This window comes from Vicugna pacos, chromosome 20 (assembly GCF_048564905.1).
Source record: "Vicugna pacos chromosome 20, VicPac4, whole genome shotgun sequence".
In the NCBI taxonomy this organism is placed as follows: Eukaryota; Metazoa; Chordata; class Mammalia; order Artiodactyla; family Camelidae; genus Vicugna; species Vicugna pacos.
This window is the reverse complement of record NC_133006.1, coordinates 12,516,961-12,538,476: the sequence shown is the minus strand read 5'-3', so window position 1 is coordinate 12,538,476 and position 21,516 is coordinate 12,516,961. Positions and strand designations below refer to the sequence as shown.

Sequence of the window (21,516 nt, the reverse complement as noted above, 5' to 3'; positions counted from 1 at the left end):
CCTGGCCACTTAATGAGACAGCCCTAGCTAACTTATGAATCCATACTCCGGGTGGAAAGAGAAAAACCCAAGGACAGCGTGTATGGAAAGAGATAACTTACAGGTTTGAACAGTTCCGGTTCGGGAAAATACTTTGGATTTCTATGTACCCAAAACGGAGACAACATCAACAGGTCACCAGGAGGCACCGTGTAATTCTGTGACAGAAAAAATCGGTTCGCAGTCATTTTTTGAAATCTGCTTTAAAGAGATTTTGCATCATTAAAAACAGTGCTACATCTATACTACAGAGAAGACGTATGTGTATAATCAATGGTGAGAAAACCTCCTCCCTGGAGCTTTTCCAACATAGGCAATGACTGATTATTAATGCTGATCAGTTACATGTACATTATCTGTGGTTACATGGGGCGAAAGGGGGGAAAATATTAGGTAATTGTGAAATTTTTAGAAACTGCTTTAATTCCACTCTATGGCAGCTTTTGATGCTCGATATTGGGGTTTGCAGCAAGTGCTCCTGAGGATGGAAACCACAGTGGATTTCCAGGTTCGGGAACAGAAGACTCTAACTCTGAGACAGGACACCGGCCACACTGGCACAGAGAACAGGGGCGGGGGGTGTCCCGTCCTTGGGGACACTGACAGAGCGTCAGGGAAGGAGCAGGAGACTCTGTTTGTTTGTTCTGCTCTAGCAGGAGTTGTTAGTTAGGGCAGGAAGACTATGAAGACAACTGGTTAGAAAGATGTAGGACAAAGCAGGTGTTGTGTGTTTATTGGGTTGGTTTCATGTTTGAGGACGCGGTGGTTGTGAAGCTGATGCCAGACCATATGTCTGCGTGGTCCTTCTCCATTCACGTTGTAACAGGTTTTCAAACCACAACCAGGAACTAAAAACCACCTCACAAAATCACCCTGGCATCACCCTGTTCAGGAACCAGAGGACAAAGCACCCACCCACTGCGTGAGATCGCCAGAGAGCGACCAACTTCACCAAGGTGAAGACATTTTATTAGTAACTCCCATTGGCGATCATCAGAAGGCACACCTGTTTCACCCTGCATAACTGTGAAGTGTCCTCCAGCTGTCTGCAAAATACTTACTTCATGTCGATGTATCTAGAACGTTGGCACCTTGCAATTAAAACCATGTCTTTTTACAGGAGCAGCGAGTGGAGTGTGGGGAGGGAGGGATTCATCGTGCTTTTAACCCAAGAGAAGCCCTGTTGGCTCCAATGGGAGCTGAGTACCAGGATGGCTGGAGAGGGTCAGATCAAAACGGGGAGAGACGGAGGCTTGTGCTTGTACCTTCTTACCGTTTTGAAAGCAGAAAGAGACCTGTGAGAGCCCAGTTTTGCTCTAGCTCTGCTGGAACTGAGGCTTAGAGGGATCAGGACTGGCTCTGAAATCAGCTGGGGAGGGCCCTGATGGGTTTGGGGGCAGCCGTGGGGTATGCGTCCAATCCAGGCAGCTGCTGCCCTTCCCCTCCCCTTGACAGCCCTCTTCGGTGGCTGCTGACCTATGATCATGATGTGGAGATGCTGATGGTCCCTCCTACAAAACAGGCTAGTACAGGAAGACTTAAAAGGAGGCCTCAGTAAGAGTGTTCACATTAACAACAGGGAGAAGACCAGACAGAAGTCCCCGTTGCAGCAGCAAAAGCCAGGCTGATGAGCTGCAGAAAAGAATGTGAAAGCTGGTTGTATCAAAGGAACCCTCTGAGCAAACGGACATTATCACGCCCACTTCAAACAGCCCTGTCGTTGTTAACATGGCAGATGAAGAGAAAGCCCAAGAGGGAGACAAAACAGAGTACAGGGACACAGATCGCAGCAAGGGGAAGTCACAACTCTGTCTCGCCATAACCGCACCTGCCAGGTAGACAGAGGCAAACCTGGCCAGCCCACCACACGGGGATGCTGTGAGGCCAGATGAGCTTCGTCTGCTAGTCTGGAGATGGGCTCTCTGAGAGGGGCGAGAAGGAGTCTCTGCTGTGACTCAAGAAGGATGCTAAGACCGAAGTGGGTGCAAAGAATGCAGACTCTTGAGAAAAGAGGAATTCTGTAAAGGTAACGTATCAATCAGAGGAGCCCCAAAGAACACTTTCTTTCTAACCTTGGTCAGGAGCTTGGTTGGTATTAGTTGCTAAAAAAAAAAAAAGTATTTTAAAAATTAAAAGTATACTCTTTCGTGTGATTAAAAACTGCTCCCTAGAAATTTTGGAAAATTCAGAAAAATAGATAAAACTAGAAAGGAAAACAACCAGAGTGCAGACAACAAAAGACAGCCATCAACTGGCCAGACTTCCCTCTGGTGCTTTACCTAGTAAGGGTAGTTTTAGTTTTTTGTTGTCGTTATTATTATTTTTAAACATACTGGTCTGACACCAGTATATGCCACTTTAATTAGTGTAGTTTTACTGCATATTTTAATACCTTGAGAAGATAATTAAAATTTCTTAATTATTCATATTTTCCAACACTTAAAAATTTTTTTTTTCCTCTTTGCTCTTGGAATAGAGCAAATCAAAGAAAGCAGACAGTGTTTGACCATTTTCACTTATTCAGAAAAAAAAAAAGAAAGTAATGGTTACAGGAGCAAAAATCGGACCTGCTCAGACTCCACTAGGGAAGAGCAGTGAATACTTCAGCGCCCACAGCAAGGAACCCTGACCAGCTGGCCCGCAGGACAGAAAATGTGAGCCTCTGCCCCTACTTGACAGAGATGATCCCATCTGAAATGTCTTCCATCATCCAGATTCCTGGGAACATGTTCATATATTCAGCAGAGACATTCCACCTGTTTTAGACAATACCTGAAGCTTAAAAGAACCAAGTTATATAAATTTATACTAAGGAAAATAATCGGTAATGTGCACAAATACTTAGCTGTAGGAATGTCCATCTTTGCACTGTTTATAACAGTTCCCTGTTCTTGAATACGTATATGGATTCACTCTAGGTCCATACATTAGATTACACTGCAATTCAAAATGCTGTAGATGTCTTTTATTGACACAGAAAATGACTTGGGATCTATTACTAAATAACAGATCAACAAAATAGTAGCAAAGTTAATCTAACAGCATATAGAAAGAATTATATACCATCATCAAAGAGATTTATACCAGGTATGAGAGGTTGGTTCAACACTCAAAGCTCAGTAAATGTAACCCACCACATGAAAAGGTTGAAGAAGAAAAAAAGTATGATTATATCAACTGATGCAGAAAAAGCACTGGATAAAAGCCAACGTCCATTTATGATTTAAATTCTCAGGAAATTAGAAATAGAGGGAACTTTCCTCAACTTGATAAGGAGCATCTCCAAAAACCTATAGCTCACATCATACGTAATGGGGAAAGACTACATGCTTTCCCCTTAAGATCAGGAACAAGGGAAGGATACCTGCTGTCACCAACATTATTCAACATAATGCGGTAAGTTAGAGCCAAGTGCAATAAGGCAGTAAAAAGAAACGAAAGGTATGTAGATAGATAGGAGAGGAAGAAATCAAAATATTGTCTACACAGAAACTCCCAAGGAATCTACAACACCACTCTTAGGACCAGTAAGTGGATTTAGTAAAGTTTCGGATACAAGATCAACACACAAAAATCAACTGTATTCCTGCAGACAAGTAACGTACAATGGAGAATCAATGTTTCCAGAAACACCATTTACAAGAACTCCAAAATAACTGAAATATATAGGTATAAACCTAACAAAACTTGTATAGGACCTGTATGTTTAAAATAGCAATCAAAAGACCCACTTATTTGTCAGACAAATAACTATTCTGCCATTCAGCTAATTAATTTACTAGCCAGAATACACATAAAGCTTAATAAAGTTCAATGACAAATATAGAAAAATTCAGAGTAATAAACGCATTGCTCTACTTAACTGCCCCAAGTTGTCTATTTCCTCTCAATATAGAATACATATATTTATACTCTTTTATACTCATAGTTTAAAGTAATTAATAATTTGATTATTTAAAAGCAAAAACTGTAAAAATCCCACAGAAACTGAATGCTACAATTTACATAGGATCAATCAAATAAACCATGTTTCCTTTGGGTTTAGCAAGTTGCAACTTGTATAAAATTTGGATTTTTTTTTTTTTTGCCTCTTTTGCGTTCCACTACTACAAAATTTTCTTGATTTAAATCCAAGTGTTTTCAAGGTGTATATTAAAAAAGCTAACAACAACAACAACAAGGCTAACAAGAGTGGAGGGCTGACTAAATGCAGTCTATCCGGATAATTCAGGCCCCAAGTCAATCATTCTAAAGAAAAAAGATATTTGTTCTGCCTGATTGATTCACCAAATATTGAACTGGGTGTCTGCTATGTGCACATACCTTTCATGGTGCACGTGTGAACATTCTCCTACTTTGCCCATGGAAAGAACCTCGATCCCTTAGCTCAGGTGCTAATTACTAATGTCGGTCACTATTATCCACGGCATTCCTGCTGTCTGTTCCTGCATCTGTGATCTGTGGCCTGAAACTGCCTTCCAGTTATCCTAAAGGATTTCCCTCACACCCTCAACTCCTCAAGCTGTTCCAGCTCAGGAATATTCCCTGGCTGGTTCAGCAGAGAACAGGCTACCCAACCCACCTGCTCAATGGACACAGGATTATAGTAATTCTGATAAAGAATCACATAGCCAAAAAGTTCTTGAAACAGTTATGTTTTAGCTAAAATCATTGCCAACAGGTAAATATTTATATTAGCAAAATGTTGCTGCACAACTCTTATTAGTAACCTGTACCAGGGTCACTTAGTTCTTAATGGAACTAAAGAAACCATCTAACAATAAGTAGGCAACATATCTACTATTTTTTTTTCTACAAAGTTCATTATTTTAAGACAAAACCAAGCTCACCAAAATTTCAATGGGCTTCGTCACTTTTCTAGTAATGACACCAGGGGCTCTTAAACGAATGGTTTCCAAAATGCACCATTTAATTAGAGGGAGTTTCTTCAAGTCATCCTCAGACACTTCAATCTTTTCTTTACCTGCAAAGAGAATAATAATAAAAAAAAGAGATGGACTTAAGGAGTCCAGGAAGTGATTTTATGTAAGTTCATCAATATTGGTTAAATACTGCCTCTGGCATCAAGTGTTACTATTACTGTTACGTTTGCATAGTGAGTTTAGTCATTTATTGCCTCTTTTTTTATCATGTTCTCCATACCAAGATGCAATGTATGGCATAAAAATCTAAACCAGGGTTGATGACTGTAACGTGATGGATTGGCATCCAACCTCGGTTCTCACAGTCCTGTGGCTAACAAACAGCCGAGGTAGTCCCTGTCAGAAAGGTGTTTGGTTTTTACTCATTCTTTCTTGGTAACATTCTCATTCCACTTAAGGAAAGAGCAAAAACAAAAAAAAATAGACTGGCATCAAAATACAAAGTAAAAGATCTGAGAAGCCACCTGACTTCCTTCTTCTATCTCTTCCCTGCTGATTTGTTTTTGTTTTTGCTTTTGATTTTTAACCATACATTTCAGAAGGCCCAAAAAGAGTATTAGGGAAGTGGGGGTGGGACCCGTGTATTTCACAGAGAGTGATGCACTCTCTCAACACGAGTGCATTAAATGTCTCTACTGCAAGCTGCATACTTTGGCTAATATTTAGATTGAAGGCCCTTGAAGAAGCAATGTGGCTGATCTTTTTATGGACCAAAGTATGGTCAGGGCCTAGGGTCAAATTAGACAGTTTAACTGATGATATTTCAAGTAAAATGTTTACATTTTGAAAATGACTTAAAACAACTCAGCTTTCAATTTGCTTTCGACAGTTTTTGCTTAATAAAAGTCAACAGCATTGTCAGTTTAATGAAACCAGCTTTCACATTTGCTTCCCAACTGCACTGGGAACGAGGAGGTAAGAGTGGAATGTGGGTCCCCTGCCTCGTTTCTTGTCGCGCTGGGTGAGGCTCGTTCTAAGCGCAGCCCGTCCCGCAGGAGAGGGCTGGGTGAGTGCTGCCTGGGAAACCTTCGCTGTCAATACGTGCGGAATTCCTGAGGAGTCAGAGCAAATGCTTTTGGTTAGTGGAGTCTGGGAACCAGGGTTTTTGAGCTCTGGTTCTATTAAGCCCCACAGGGGCGTCCACACACTCCATTTAACTTGACAGATTGTTGAGCAGCGAGTGAGAGCCTGGAGTCGAGTCCAGCTCCACCAGGGTTACAAAAACGATGGCGTCCTTGCAATATAGCCTAGGAGGTCGGGGACCAGCACGCAGCTAACTGGCATACCGTGCAGGCAAGGAAACCATTCTGAGATGTAAAATACTCTCTGATAGCTGAAAGCAGGGACGGTATTGAAACACAGGATAACAAACTTTAGGACATTGCTTTTACAATGTACGAGGGGATCTGAAATTCTTTTAGACTGTTTAACTTGTTTAACTTGGGTTAATAAAAAAAAGAAAAGAAATTAGAAAGAAGACCACTGCCTAGTGGCATATATTAGAAGATGAAGCCCTGTGGGGGCCACCTTGAATGGCTGTGGTGACGAAGGGGAGGGGAGAGCCAGTGGCTCTGCAGAGGAAGCCAGAGGGAGGCGGGGCTGCTGGGGTCTCCAGGTAAGTAAGGCGGGGCTGGAGGGCTGCCAGAGGAGAGGGGACCCCACTGTGGGGCAGGTAACCGACAACCTAGAAGATGAAATAAAACTCTTCGTGGGCAAAATGGCAGGTGGAACTTTTAAGAGCAGAAAACTCACCTTTATGTCATAGTACTCAATTTCAAGTTATTTCTGGCTACTGTGTAATTTCCCCTTTCCTTGTCCTGTATTTTTAATATTTTAATAAAGTCGGCTAATGCACGTCCTTAAGTTAACACTTGGGAAATAAAGTCTTGGTGATGTCGAGGAGGCAATACAACAGGGAAAGGAGTCAGAACGTGCAGAAGGGAAAAGAGAGCAGAAGTGGAGAAGCCAGGAAATGCGAGGCCGAAGGCAGGAGGAAGGCCCAGGCCTCCGCTCCGGGCCGCCCCAGCCGCTTCTCCCCGCAAGGATCCTTAGAACCCTGGGAGGGGGTTCAGACCAGTTTCAACGTTAGCTTGGAAACCAAGGTGGCCCTAGCTTCCTTGCCAAATGGACATTATAAAAGTAGCAGTAACCTACAATTTAGATTTTAAATCTTACTTTAAAAAGTGTTTTCTCCCCTTAAATATCTATTTAGAGCATCTACATTAGACAAATTTATCAAACAAGCCCTGTACTTACTTTTTTTTTTTAACTTTACTGCAGCTATAGGACACAGAAAATACATATTTCCCTACTTGCTCAAGAATAAATGACTACCAACGGTCAGAATTTCTGCTTGAAATCAGATTTGTGTGACTCCAAAGTGACCAACTGTTATGGGACAGACATAATTTTGGCCTTGATAAAAGTCTAGGCTCTAGTGATGGTGAAGTTTCTGATCTTCTTTTGGAGAAAGGTTTTTTATTAAGTATCCTTATTAGGCTAATTGAATTAGAAAGTGCAAAAAACAGTCTGCATTATATAATACAGAAACAAAAGCTTGTTTTGAGTTGAAAATAATATTTAGAATCTATTATGACCTATAAATGTAGGAGAGATGTGGACTACACTTGGAAAATAAAAGTTTTGATAAAATATTTTTTGTTTTTTCAAATCCCAGTGTGATGTAGGAAAAATAAGGTGGTGTTCTCAGACTAGACAAAGAAAACATAAGGGAACTATGTTGTTTTCAAACAACATCTTTAGGTTAAAGACCTTTTCTTATTATAACTCTTAGAAATGGCTCTGTACCCATACTGTGCATATTTCAATGCACATCTGTGGTTTGTTCTTCCAGTGTTTTGACTCCAAAATTAGAAGCCTCCACTTGGAAGAAGGCCAACATAACCATCACAAGGGCCAGGGCCTAGTGGAAGCTGGGACCAGTACAGAAGACAGCCAGGGAGGAAACGGTGGGTGATCCAGGGTAGAATGCAGAAAGCATCTGTTTGTTTAACTCTTGGCATAAATGCAAATAAAAGTCAAATCAAGTCATAGACTATCTGAAACCAAATAAAAGAGAAAGAATGATTCTTGAATTCAGAAATAGCAAAGAATGTTTCTAAAATATTATATATAGTTTTGGGATTCCATGGACACGATGACAAGCATGTTGGGACACAGAAACTGTAAATTGTATCTGTTAAGGACGTATAATAGATTAAAGTTCTATTCCTTCAGCCATTTATTCACTCCATATAAATCTGCCTCACATCTGTTACATGCTAGCCCAAGGATGGGTGCTGTAAGAGAGAGGACGAGAGTAATACTAGTTTATTGACCATTTTATGTCACAAACACTGTGGACCACTTCATTGATTCCTCTTACCATCTTCCAGCTATCAAGCCATCACGGGTCCAAGGAGAAGCTTGAAAGTGCAGAGCAGGCTTCAGACCTGTGTCTGTCCACACTGCAAGCCCTCACCCTCGCTCACAGTGTCCCACTGCCTCCCCGAACAGGAGAAACCAGTGAGAAAGACATAGTCACTGTCTTCAAGGAGCTTGGACACAAAATAATATCAGGATATAAATAACCGTAACAAAGGCTTCAGAAGAGAGGACTCGAGTGTCAGTGGTGTTCATCCCCTCTTGCCAAGGGCTGGAGTTTCAGCCAAACCTGGAAGGGTGAGTAGCACTCACCCAGGCAGAACAAAAAAGTAAATTCCAAAATTAACCGGAAAAATATGACTTATTGGGCTTAAAAAAAAAAAGAACATGACTCAAATAGATTCACTAAAGTAGGTCCTTCTTTGAGAGACAGGTTCTCCAGCTCCTTTGTATTTCAAGCTCCCGCCCCGTTACACACACACACACACACACACACACACAGAGTAAATAAATAAACACACAAAATACAAAATATAAAAATTTGGTTCCTATAGTCCTGGAATAATATTACATTCAGATTTAACAATTTTGGAAAAATAACCCATGTTTTGACCAAAAAAAAAAAAAAAGAATGGGAGGCATTTGCTGAGTATACACTTGTATGTGAGACAGTTCTGAGGAGGCTGAATCAGAAGGTGGGGGTGAATACTTCCCCACAAATGAAAGACGGGTATCTATCCACTAAGGGACACACAGAGAGATGACGAGAAGTGAACGGTAAACGCCACTGAAATTTAGAGTGGGCGCCTCTACACATCCCCCCGCCTCTCTCTTTACTTTGGAAAGCGTGGATTCCCAGTTCTGTGTGCTGTTCTGTGCTGTAAGGGCGTTTTCCTTCACAGAGGCTGTCTTCTCATATTTGTAGAGAGCTTGTTTAGAATGTTTAAAATAAAGGTGTGTGCAAAAGGTCATAGTATATGTGGAGGGGTGGGAACTGGGATAAAAAAATGCATGAGATAAAGGCTGAAAAGATAAAGAATATGATGTAATAACCTTAATGCTGATTCCTAGCAAAATTTGGTCATGAAATTTGCTTCCCAAATTTTATAACAATTTATCTAAAGAGCACTATCAAATAATAAAAGTTGGTGTTTAGTTATTTGGGGAAATTATGTAATAGCTTTGAAAAAAAATCCAGCATTTCTATGACTTCTGCTAAAAGGAGATGAAACAATGGCATTGCTCGCTGTCAGAGAACAAGGGTAGGAAACTAGGTTCCTGGTACATTGTCTCAACCGGAGACCTCAAGAGAAGCTCCTGAAAAAAAAATCTGTTTTTAGAAAACAGAGACAAAGCTAAAGAGAAAGAGCAAGAAAAGATTTTACAGCATTCCAGAGGAATATAAAAGTAGTACCTTACCTCCTTTTCCTTCATTTCAGGAATTTAAAAAGTTTCAGTATGATAAGAAATCTTCAACTTTTTTTAAATTATAGCGCTACTTTATTCCAGGAATATTTTCATAGATTCACAAAACTGCTGTTTTCTTCTCAGAAGACACCTACGGTCACTGGAAAAGGTTAGCTCATCTCAGAAAGAATAAGAGTGAATGAAATGTCCCGAAGTAGGTAAGATCCTTCATAGTAGGTTTTACGTCTTCAGTGACCCTCTGTCAGTCACTTACAGGCAATGAGAATGTGCTAATTACAGATTGCTGGAAATTTTTACTGATAGGCAGATTTGTTTGGTGACTTGTCTCCCACGTGGGGACAGCAGTGAACCCCTTCCTGCAGTTATTCTTTTAAATGTAAAAAGAAATACTGTGAAACTGACCTTTGATTATAGGAAAGGAAAATCAACTTTAAACTTTGGGTAGAGACCCCAGTGACCTTTCCCCTCCTCCAAACATGTATTTCCTTCTATACCTGAGGACTAAGACACAGCGGGAGAAACTGCCTAGAACAGGGGTAAGTAAACCAGGAGAGAGAAACAAAGAGTCACGGGGACAGAGACAGATGACTGAGACAGGAGTCAGTGACTGCAAGGCTGCACAGCGAAGTTCATTAAGCAAGGGGCAAATTACGATCATCAATTATCCTGCACCAGAAGACCCAACTTTCCCTTCATGTGGCCGATAATGTCTGGGACTGAACTGTCCCCAGGGAGTAAATATTATTTTTCCCAATACCAAAGGCAGAGAGGGAGAGAGAGAGAAGAAAAAGATAACGAGTTAATTACAGAAAGAGTCCAGTGGATCCTTGGAGGTGAAGTCCTGCCGCCTCATTCAGGTATCTCACAGAAACCTCTCGCAGGTGAAGTAAAGGTCCGTCGAAGGAGGTCCACCCAGGGAAGTTCCAGAGGTGAAAACACTCATGCAGAAGATAAGATAGTCCCACGTTTTTTCAAAACACAAAGCTTGCACTGCCATATCCAGCAGCTGTAAGCTTATTATTCTGAAAGACCCTTCAAAAATTCGATTTCAAAAAGAAAGAATTCTATGTTCGCTCCCAAATATTTCTTTTTAAAATCACATGCGTGCAACAGAGACACACCTGTATCTCAAGGATAAACATTAATTCTTGGAGAATTTGTGGTCTAAGACCATATGAAGGAGAGAAGGGCAGGACCCAGGAAGTGCCTCACGACGAGCACGGAGCCACCTCCTCACCTCTACAAACTCGGGCTCTTCAGGCTGAGGGAGGGTCTCCTTTGGACCAGCCAGAGCAGTCATAATGGGCCCATTACTTACTGATTCCTGATTCTGGGAATTTATCCATTTCTTCCAGGTTGTCCAGTTTGTCAACACGTATTTGTTTGCAGTAATCTCTTATGGTCCTTTGTATTTCTGTGGTGTCAGTTGTGATTCCTCTTCCACTTCTGATTTTATTTATTTGGGCCCTCTCTTTCTTATCTGGATGATCTGGCTAAAAATTTATCAATTTGTTTATCTTTTCAAAGAAGCAGCTCTTGTTTCATAGATTTTTTCGACTTTTTGTGATAGTTTAAAAAAATGTATATTTTAAAAAATGATATAGCTTCATCCAACTAGGTCCTGCCCCAAACCAATGTCTTTGTGTAAGAGAAACACCAGTTAAAGGAATAGGAAAGATGCATGCCAAGTGGGAAGGCAGGCTTAACAGCAGCTTAAGGTGGTGGTGGTGGATGCAGACTGGGGAAAGCAGAGACTAAGCCTGGAGCGTGCCCGGGGGCGGTGAACGTGGGCATCAGGGCTTGAGGGATTGTAGCCGGAGGCCGGCAAGCCTCACCTCCTTCAGCTCTCCCCTCTAGCCACCAGCTTCTTCCAAACACCTCAGCCAACTCTGGACCTGCAGCTCCGGTTCTTCTGACTTTCCCACGGTTGGCGATGACTTTTTGGCACCTGAAGGCTTTAGGATACGTTTTTATTATCAAAGACACATAGTCCTATTGTTAGGAGAGCCAGTCTCATGCTCAGAGCCTTTCAGCCCCAACTTAGCTGCATAAGAGGGGCCCTGGGCCCGGGACACGTCCTCGCCAAGAGACGAAGAGCCCAGTCTGCGCCAGGCCTGTCACCTAGTGTGGGAACCTCTTTCCTTGTTTTGGGGGCCGTGAGTACTCTTGTCTCAGCTTAAAGTGTGTGCAGAATATAGCACCTGTCCCACCTCACTGTGACAGCTGTCCTCCAAGGGAAGGACAGGGTTCCTTCCCCTGCGGGATGAGAGGGGTGCGCAGGGGCCACAGGTCTTGCTCTGTTTCTTCTCTATGTGAAAACAGCACTGCTCCATCCCGCGCTGGATGGCGCTGTGCATCCCTTGGCAACTCTGATTCCGAGACGTAATGGGCAGGAGTGTTTGGAGTCCTCCCCCGGTATTTGGCAACCAGCGCACGGTGCTCTGCTTGACACCTATTGAAAAATTCTAAGCAATAACCGTTTGGAGGTAGACTCTGCTCAGCAGCTTCACTCTGATGTTCACAACTACAGACCAAGAATGAAAGAGGCAGTGATAACGATGAATTGAGAAAGATACCAAGGACTGCAGCAGTGCTCAGAGCAGGTTATTAAGACAGAGGGGAGATAAGGAGTCAAGAGTCGGAAGACTGACCCTCCCCACCCTTTCTTCCATCTGTACACGCACATGTAAAAATATACCAAATCTCACTCTGTCACTTAAAGAAAAGTTTAATGCCACTACACCAAGTCAACCAAATAAGATTCTCTTCTGAAAAATAAATACCTTATGTTATTTGCAGAAATATTTCTTTCATGTGTTAAACAGAGGTTATCAATTCCTATATTTACTGGAATATAAAATGAAGCCTTCTTCACAGCTATGCTTTTTTCAAGGAATAAAGGACATAATAAATAAAAGGTAGTGACATTGAAGAGACAAGACAACACTGGGTAGATATTAAAAGGTAAAAGTCAATTTTGATCTAAAATTTTCGTTATAAACTCTGCAGAGCGATGCTCAATTTTTAGACTGTGTTCTCTGGAGAGATGCTGACCCGGCTTGAATACCTTTATCTCAGTGTTTTCTAAAGAGGGCAAAAAAATTATCTAAATGCCTGAATAATTCTCCAGCAGAACACTCTGAAAAAAGAACTGTGTCCAAATGAAGAATGCAGAGAATAAATAAAGCAGATTAGCAGTGCTACTCTGGGGTGAGACAGTGTAAGGCTCAGTAACATGAGAAGTGCCAGAGCAGGGCCTGCCCCGAAGCTCGTAAATAACCTGCAGCCCTCGGAGGCGTCCCTCCCCACCTGCCGAGGCCAGGCAGCGCATGAGGAGAGCAGGACCTCGCACCACATCTCCTGACTTGAACAGTGTCACAAGACACACTCCAGGTAACAGGGGCAGAAGACGGTGGAGGAAATGCAGCCTCCTGGGAAATCCCTCACGGGCCAGATGTCACACATGCAAGTTTTCACCTTGGTCTTTGTGCCTGGATTAGCGGCTTGGAAAGCAGCAAGTTGCGGGCTTCAAAATGACGCCATCTTGGTCTTTAAGGCCAAGGGGGAAAGAAGACAACAAAACTGTCTATTTGGAGGGGATTTTGAATAAAACCTCCTGCATTTATAAATACTTTCTTAGGTAATCTACATGTGTTCTTCAAGGTCGATGAATAAGAAGTAAATTTGTGAAAAGCTCTGGCATAATTTAACGTTTTCTGGTCCATTCTAGGATTTTCAAAAGCTGGGCTGGCAAAGGGAAAAAGAGGCTATGTAACACATTTCCTGTATGATACGCTATTGCCTCCAAAATCTCGACATTAGGTTCATATTGTTAAGCTGACAGTGGGAGTGGAGAGAATTTTTTTTAAATAAAGTAACTTTCCTGCACTCATAGCTCCATGGGAGTGGCCTTGGCTCTGCTACTTGATCTCTTTCCTCAATATTCTGGTCGACGTGCAGCATAAGGGCCAAAAATCTATCACAGACACAACTCTGGCTATCAGCCATGGAGCCCTGGCAGGCTGCGGAGGGGTAACGAGAGTGAGTGACTCCAGTTAGCTGGAGGGACTCAGGCTTCTGATGTGCCGTGATGGAGTCTTCCAAGAATGTTGTTACGGGTTAGCAAGATGGTACTGGGACACATCCAAGTGGATAAAAGTTGCATATGTGTTGTAATATGGGTAAGAGGTGACCACACAGAAGATTTCAAGAATAAATGAAAATGTTGAAACGCAATGAAGTAACACTGATGAACCGATTAAAATAATGCAAACAACATGGAATTTGCCAAGAACATTGCCATAGGATCTGGGCCTCATTTATCATTCTGCTACTTTTCATGCTTGTTTATAATTACGAGCAGAGATCAGTGCATGGCGAGTGCAGCCACTGAGTCAGTGTCACCATGTAGGGTAGCATCTGGTCACTTGACAGTGTTGGTATGTCCCCAGTTGGAACTGCTGCTAAATCAGAACACAATTGGTCAGCTCTGAGTAAATTTTCTCTTTTATCCAAAGTCACATAATTAGTGAGTGAAAGGATTGAAAATCATGAATCAAATTTCTGACTCTTATCCAATGAAAATTTTGTAATACAATGTTATATGTCAGCTATAGCTCAAATTTTAAAAAGAAGAAATACATAATCTGGAGAGACCTTTAACAAGTGGAGAAATGAAACAAATCAAAAAAACTTATCCAAAAGAAAATTTCTGGACCAGATCACTTCACTGGGTGAATTCTACCATGTGGTTACAGAAGAATTAACATTAATTCTTCACAAACTCTTCCAAAAAACAGAAGAGGAGGGAATACTTCGGAAGGCATTCTATAAAGCCAGAATTGCTCTAATACCAAAACCAGTTTTCTCATAAGAAAGAAAACTATAGATCAGTATAAATTATTAATATAGATGCAAAATTCTTCAACAAAGTACTAACAGATTGAATCCAGCAATATATGTAAAAATCTTATGTTTTATATGAATTATATACCATGACTAAAGACGTATCCCAGGAATGCAAGGGTGGTTCAATACTTGAAAATCCATTAATGTAAAACATCATCATATAAATATAACATTATGCTAAGTGAAAGAAGTCAGACACAAAGGACCAAATATTCAGTAGCAGCTTTTACCCTAAGACCCATTTTACAGGAAAGTTGGGTAAAGTGCCTGGGATGGCCTCTAGTGGCAAGTGTTGAGGCGAGAGAGATGCGGAGTTGGAAATTCACAGAGGACATCTCCAAAGAAGGAAAAGGTAATCTTGTGATGGAAAAGAGCATAAGAAAGGGAGAACAGCCGTCCTGAGTCAGATTCTTATGTCATGCACTTCACTGTTCTTTCTCTGACAGCATCTTTTTTATGGGAACATGGGTATCTTCCTCGGTATCAGCCTCCAAAGGGCATCCTCTCAGAACACCTCATTTCTCGAGCTGATGCATCTTTTGCATGAATTGATCTGAACTGCTTCTGTATAAGCATGGCAAAAACAGTTTGATATATTCTAAACTGATTTCAGTTCTACAAGTCTCATAAACTGAAAGCACTGAGAGCATAGCTGGCACACTGGCACCACTGCTCAACATGTTTTCTGTCAGAGGAGAATAACAGGTTTCAAAAAGAAACAAGAATACAGAAAAAGAGAAAACGCGTTGTCTTTCTCCATCAGAACTGTGTTCAGTAGCTCACGATTCAAGCACAGTAGAAATTTCAATTAATGTAACACTTTTGTTGTGGCCTTTGGGCCAAATAGGCTCCCTGCATTATCCCAGACAGCCCTGTCCCTACCTTTTTATTTCTAGTAAGATAAAGGTGAGTGTGTGACGATCGAGGACACGTTCCCTTTGTCACGTGCAGGCATGCAGGCATGCACATTTCCATGAGCTTTGGAGATGTAAGCCCCACAAAGGCAGGGCATCGTCTCTTTCGACCACCAATGTATCTCCAGAATCTAACCGGCTAGCATTGTCAGTGCTCGACGGTTCTCATGTTCACTGTTTCTAAGAAATACAGTCTAGCATCTACTGATTCACACTCATGGTTTCAATATTCATGTTGGTCATGCCAATTTGAATGTCGGTTTAACTCGATAAGAAGCAGGAAAAATCAAATCAAAAAATCCAAATAAACTATTTTCTTCAATCATGAAGGGGAGAAGGGATAACTGTTAATTGGCATCATACATTTTGTGTTCCCATTATATTGTATTCTTCCAACAAAACCAAGTTATTTATTGTTTTCTATTTCAGAAGACATACTTTGACATTTTACAGTTTTCTTTACATCTACCCCCAAACAGGTCAAATTATGCTGAATAAACAAGTAGTGGGACCCTCCCCATTCAAGCTTATTTCTGTTTTTTGAAACAGATGACAATTTAAGAGCCCAAATCTGAACCAAAAAGGGCAAGATAGCAATCTGTACTTGCAGTTTCAACCCCCAAAACCTCTAACAACTGTAACTTTTAAAATAATCCCTTTGGTGGTATAACCTTACCTCACAGCCATACACCCTATTAGTACTGTTAAGAAATATATAGAATGTGCACCATGTTACTTTTATAAAATCTGGAAAATCCTGAATTCCAAAACTATGGTCTTGTAGCTCAATTGAGGTGAGGGGTCGAGAGATTAGAAGAAATACCCTGTGAATTATATATTTATGTTTAAGTAAGGAAGTTGGGCAAATCATGATCTATTTCACCATTTGGAAAATAAGGGAGTTGGACTAGATGACATCCAAAATCCTCAACAGTGATTAAATTCTAGGATTCTACCTGATCAGTTTACATCCTGAAACACATAACAAATTATGTTCAATTTGGACTATTTTGAAACTCTGTAAAATTACGGGCATTTAACTTTGCCCACAACGTGTGACAAGCACACATTATTAGATGTCTCTTCAATTATGCATTTTAATTCGATTTTAGTACCTGCTGTGCCAAACACAGATGATATGCCTTCCATAATGGTCCTGTGGATACTGGGATGAGAGAGGACAAACCCAAGTGTCCAAAACGTAACCTTAAAAAGAAAAATGTACATCAAAAAATGTAAGCGTGGAAAGTGAGCAAAACCAGACCCAGTATTAGCCACAAACATCTAAAAGAAACAGAGAAAATATTTACATTAAGTTTAAAAGCATGTTAGTAAACAGCATCTTTGAAAACAAGTAGATTTTATGAACAAAAGAGATGTTATCTCCAAGGAGTCAAATTTATAATTTTATTCTGTTACTATAGTTTCACCATATTGTTTTTATAGATTAAACTATCTTCACTAAAAATGGGGAAAGCAGGATTTTTTAATTTTACTAATACGCAATATAAAATGTTACACAGGCACACAGTAGATATTTAGAAACAACAAATTATGACACGTAGGAATGTTAATCCAAAACCAAGATATTTTCAAGATTTAATTTCCTCACAATACAAATAAACCAACAAATCATATATTCTGCATATGAAACATGGCAATTTTAAATAATTCCCAGAAACTATCCCTAAAATCTCATAAGCTCAATTATAAGAGTACTCAATATCAAAAATAGGGTCCTTTCACACCCAACTGGACAAGCTTGCAAGTTCCCAGGGTATCACTGAACAGAGCATGTGTTCAAGTTCTCGCTCTAGACCAATCAGAATTATTTCCTATCTTTCCTCATTGTTGTATTATAAGATAAAATTATACTGCTACACATCAAAGACATCCAGATGGCCAACAGACACATGAAAAGATGCTCAAGATCACTAATTATTGGAGAAATGCAAATCAAAACTACAATGAAGTATCACCTCATACCAGTTAGAGTGGCCATCATCAAAAAGTCTACAAATAACAAGTGCTGGTGAGGATGTGGAGAAAAGGGAACCCACGTACACTGTTGGTGGGAATATAAATTCCCTCACAAGGGAATATAAACCCTGTAAACTGTTGGTGCAGCCACTGTGGAGAACAGTATGGAGGCTCCTTTAAAAACTAGAAACAGAACTACCACATGATCCAGCAATTCCCCTCCTGGGTATATATTCAAAAAACACAAAAACATTAATTTGAAAAGATACATGCACCCCAATATTCACAGCAGCACTACTTATAATAATTAAGACTTGGAAGCAACCCAAGCACCCGACAACATATGATTGGATTAAGAAGATGTGGTGTGTGTGTGTAAAATGGAATATTACTCAACCACAAAAGAATGAAATACTGCCATTTGCAGCAACATGAATAAACTTAGAGAATATTATGCTGAGTGAAATAAGTCAGACACAGAAAAACAAACACTATGTGATGTCACTTACATGTGGAGCCTGAAGAATAATACAAATGTGTGGAGCCTGAAGAATAATACAAATGAATGGACAAGCAAAACAGAAACAGACTCTGATCCAGAAAACAAACTTGTGGTTACCAAACGGGGAGAGAAGAGGGGAGGGACAAATTAGGGGTCTGGGATTAACAGATAACAAACTCCTATATTAAAAAAAATAGATAAGCATCAAGGATATACTGTATATACAGCCCAGGGAATTATATACAGTATCTTGGAATAACCTACAATGGGGTATAATCTGCAAAAATACTGAATCTCTATGCTGTGCATCTGAGACTAACACAGGATTGTCAACAAACTATCCTTCCTTAAAAAGAAATTAACTTTCCACTAACTCAGATGTTTTTGCTTCTACTTTTAGGTTACACATTAAAGGCAACATGTATTAAATCATTAAAAGAAGCTTGGGTTTCCCTTTCATTTTTCCTTCTGTAAACATGTATTGTGAGAGAAATTTCATCTAAGAAAATCAGTTCTGAAGAGGCTCAGCCAACATTTTTGGTGTAACTTGCCTTCTTCGCTTTGGGGAGGGAACGTTAAGTACTTTAAATAATCCCAGCGCTCCCCCCTGTGGTCAAAAGAGGAAGAGCAGTCGCCCGTAAGGAAGTGCGTGGACAGAGGCAAATTCAGTAGTGTTCAGTGTTTTCCTCCTGGTGACCTTAAACTGATACGGCAGGGATAAGCATGGTGCCATTTACATGAATTAAGTGAACGGCAGCACCAGCGCCTCCATGGTCCTGAGACCCACTCTCTCTGGCATCCATATTAGGAAAGACTAAACCTAGAGACCATCTAATTCATTTCTGCTGAGGAAACATGCTCCGAGAGCTCTCTCCCCCTAGTCTCCCCTCTCGGGCTCTTTCTATAGCATCTACAGGCAGAAGTGCTGAGTTGTTGACTTTAATTAATAACCACTCCACGCTCAATCCATCTTATTTAGAGTCATGAGCTCATGCGTGGGAAAAATAAATCTTGGTGACAGTACACAGATTTTCAGTTACACAAAAGAGGGGCTCGGAGTTTCACGTGTTTGATTAGAGTTTTAGAGATTCACTAAAATTGGGAAATGCGTATTTTTATGGCAAACTCAAGGAAGTCAGCTAAACTGTAAATGACCGCCCAATGGTGTTAGTTATTGTTCTGATGCCTCCTTTACAGATTTCTCTTCTAAAAATCTATATTATTTTCTACTTAAAATTTTTTCTAATGAAAAGAATGACTCTTTTGAAAGGAATAGGCATATAAAAGAGGAAAGAGTAAACAAGAAGTTTATGTACATCACTGAATCAACAAATAAGAATATGGGACCTTGGGGTCTTTGCTCATCACATCTGGGAAAAGAGTTAAAAATGGCTCCCATGAATACCAATTAGTATCTTGCCAGTGGGCTCAAGACCTCGGTGAGGGCTGGGCAAAGAGGAGAAGGGCCACCTGGCTCACTGACCAGAAGCAGCCACCACAGTGTCTTTCCATGGCCTTGGAGAGGTAAGAACAAAGGTGAGAGGAGATGGGGAAGAAAGCCCTGTGGGCTGAGTCAGGGAGAAGATGAACTGAGTACGCCCCCCAGCATCTTTTATTCAAAAGAGGGTTTAACAAATATTGATGGAGTCTTTATTCACAGGCCAGATAGTCTTCTACCAGCCAATGTAAACACAAATTTGTATGAGACATCCAACCTGCACAAAGAACCTTCACATCTAACTGGGGACATGAGACTGACACAGGAGGAAAAAGAGCTAAATGTACAGGCAACTGATGGTACGGACAAGAAATGCTGTGGGGGGGACGGGGGAGCTGAGGGTGGGGTGGGGGTAAGGGGGAGGCAGTCACGACTCAAGAGTGTTTAAAAACGGTAAAACATCAATTCTGAGATTAGTTTTGGGGGAAATGTTCTTTAAAGGTTCATTTGGCAGTCAGGAATGTCTTGGAACTCGGAAATGGTTTTCCCATGGAAATAATTTCATAAATCATGGTTAGTATCTTGGGTCGGTCCACTGAAGTTCTCCGACTTTGGTCTCGTAATAGAGCCTCCTGGCGCCCTGTTCCAGGCCTGTCTGAAGCCTGAGCTCTGAGTTCCATGGGCCTTGAGACAGAGCACAGGGTGGAAGAAAGGAGAGGAACGTGACTTACACACAGGACAGGACAGCCCCAACACCTGCACTCTGGCAGGGTGTCCAGCCGCTCTCTGGACGGCAATGGGAGGTCACAGGAGTGGGGACAGCAGTGGCCACTCCCACCCCTGGGCACTTGAGAGGTCAGGTTTTGGAAGCCAAGGCAGTTTTCTATTAGTGGGCCACTGAGAGTAATTTCTGATTGAAACCATGGTGTAACTTTTTTATAAGAAAGGAAAGCAAATACTTACTGAGTACCTACTTTGTACTAGGGACTGTTTCCACTTCTAAAGAATATAATGCTGCAGCCAACTCAGTTTTATTTGTGAAACAAGGAAGTAAAGGCTTGCTTCTCTTAAAAAAAATACGTATATATATGTACAAAATGTTCACAATATCCTACGAAGTAGGTAACATTAATCCTGTTTTATAGATAAGGACACTGAGGCTCATAGGTAAACAGTTGGCCCAGTGTCACCCAGTGCTGGGATGTGGCTTTGGACCTGACTCTAAAGCCATTCCAGGATCTCTGCCCGCACACCAGCTGCCTCTGTAAAGGGTCAGGAAGAGCCAGCAAGATGAAACTGTTGCTAATCATCAGACACTACATCCCTTCTGAAATTAATGATTTAGATTCTTTCACACCAGTGCCAGGAACAAATTCCAAAGAACCGATTTCCCCTAGGTCAGATCAACGGGGCTTTGTGTCCCTTTCTCATGAGATCTTGAGAATTAATCCTGTGACAGGAGTGGCTGTTTTGTTCCTGCTTTGGGAGGTTGTTTTTTTTTTGTTTGTTTTTTTGTTTTTTTTCTTTTTAATTTTGCTATTGCTTAATCAGTTTCCAAGAAAATCGTATAAGAAAAAACATCAGAGAATAGTATTAGGGGAAAAGATTGGACCATTTTTACTTGCCCACGCCAAATGAAATACTTATTTTAGTGGCTGACATGCATTTGAGCAGGGAAGCCAGGATTTTCTGTTTTCTCTCTTTACTCAATTAGTTTGTAATGGGTTAAAGGAAACGAGAATTTCTGTACTTAGAAAGCTTTCCACAAGCTTCGCAAGAGGAAGGAGAAATAAATAACACTTCACACATCTTATTTCTATTTGTTAGGGGAAAAAAAAAAGAAAAATAGCCACATTTATCATTAGAGATGGGTTAAATGTTCTGGTTTACTAGAAAACAAATAAATGAAAAGGTTACCCTTTAATTTCTCAAATAATATTAGTGCCTCTTAAGTGAATGTGAGACCCTCCTGACGCAAGA

At 40.9% G+C, this 21,516-nt stretch overlaps 1 protein-coding gene across 3 annotated transcripts in view; it reads right to left on the bottom strand.

The window, feature by feature from the left end:
• Positions 1–21,516, bottom strand: part of CYP39A1 (cytochrome P450 family 39 subfamily A member 1) — a 57,881-nt gene that overhangs the window by 16,545 nt on the left and 19,820 nt on the right. For all 3 annotated transcript variants that reach the window (XM_072944870.1, XM_006201935.4, XM_072944871.1), the window contains 3 exons: positions 16,732–16,822; positions 4,890–5,023; positions 102–197 (listed from right to left, as the gene is read on the bottom strand). In XM_072944870.1, the coding sequence (XP_072800971.1) occupies positions 102–197; positions 4,890–5,023; positions 16,732–16,822 (321 nt within the window). The remainder of the gene's footprint in view (positions 1–101; positions 198–4,889; positions 5,024–16,731; positions 16,823–21,516) is intronic.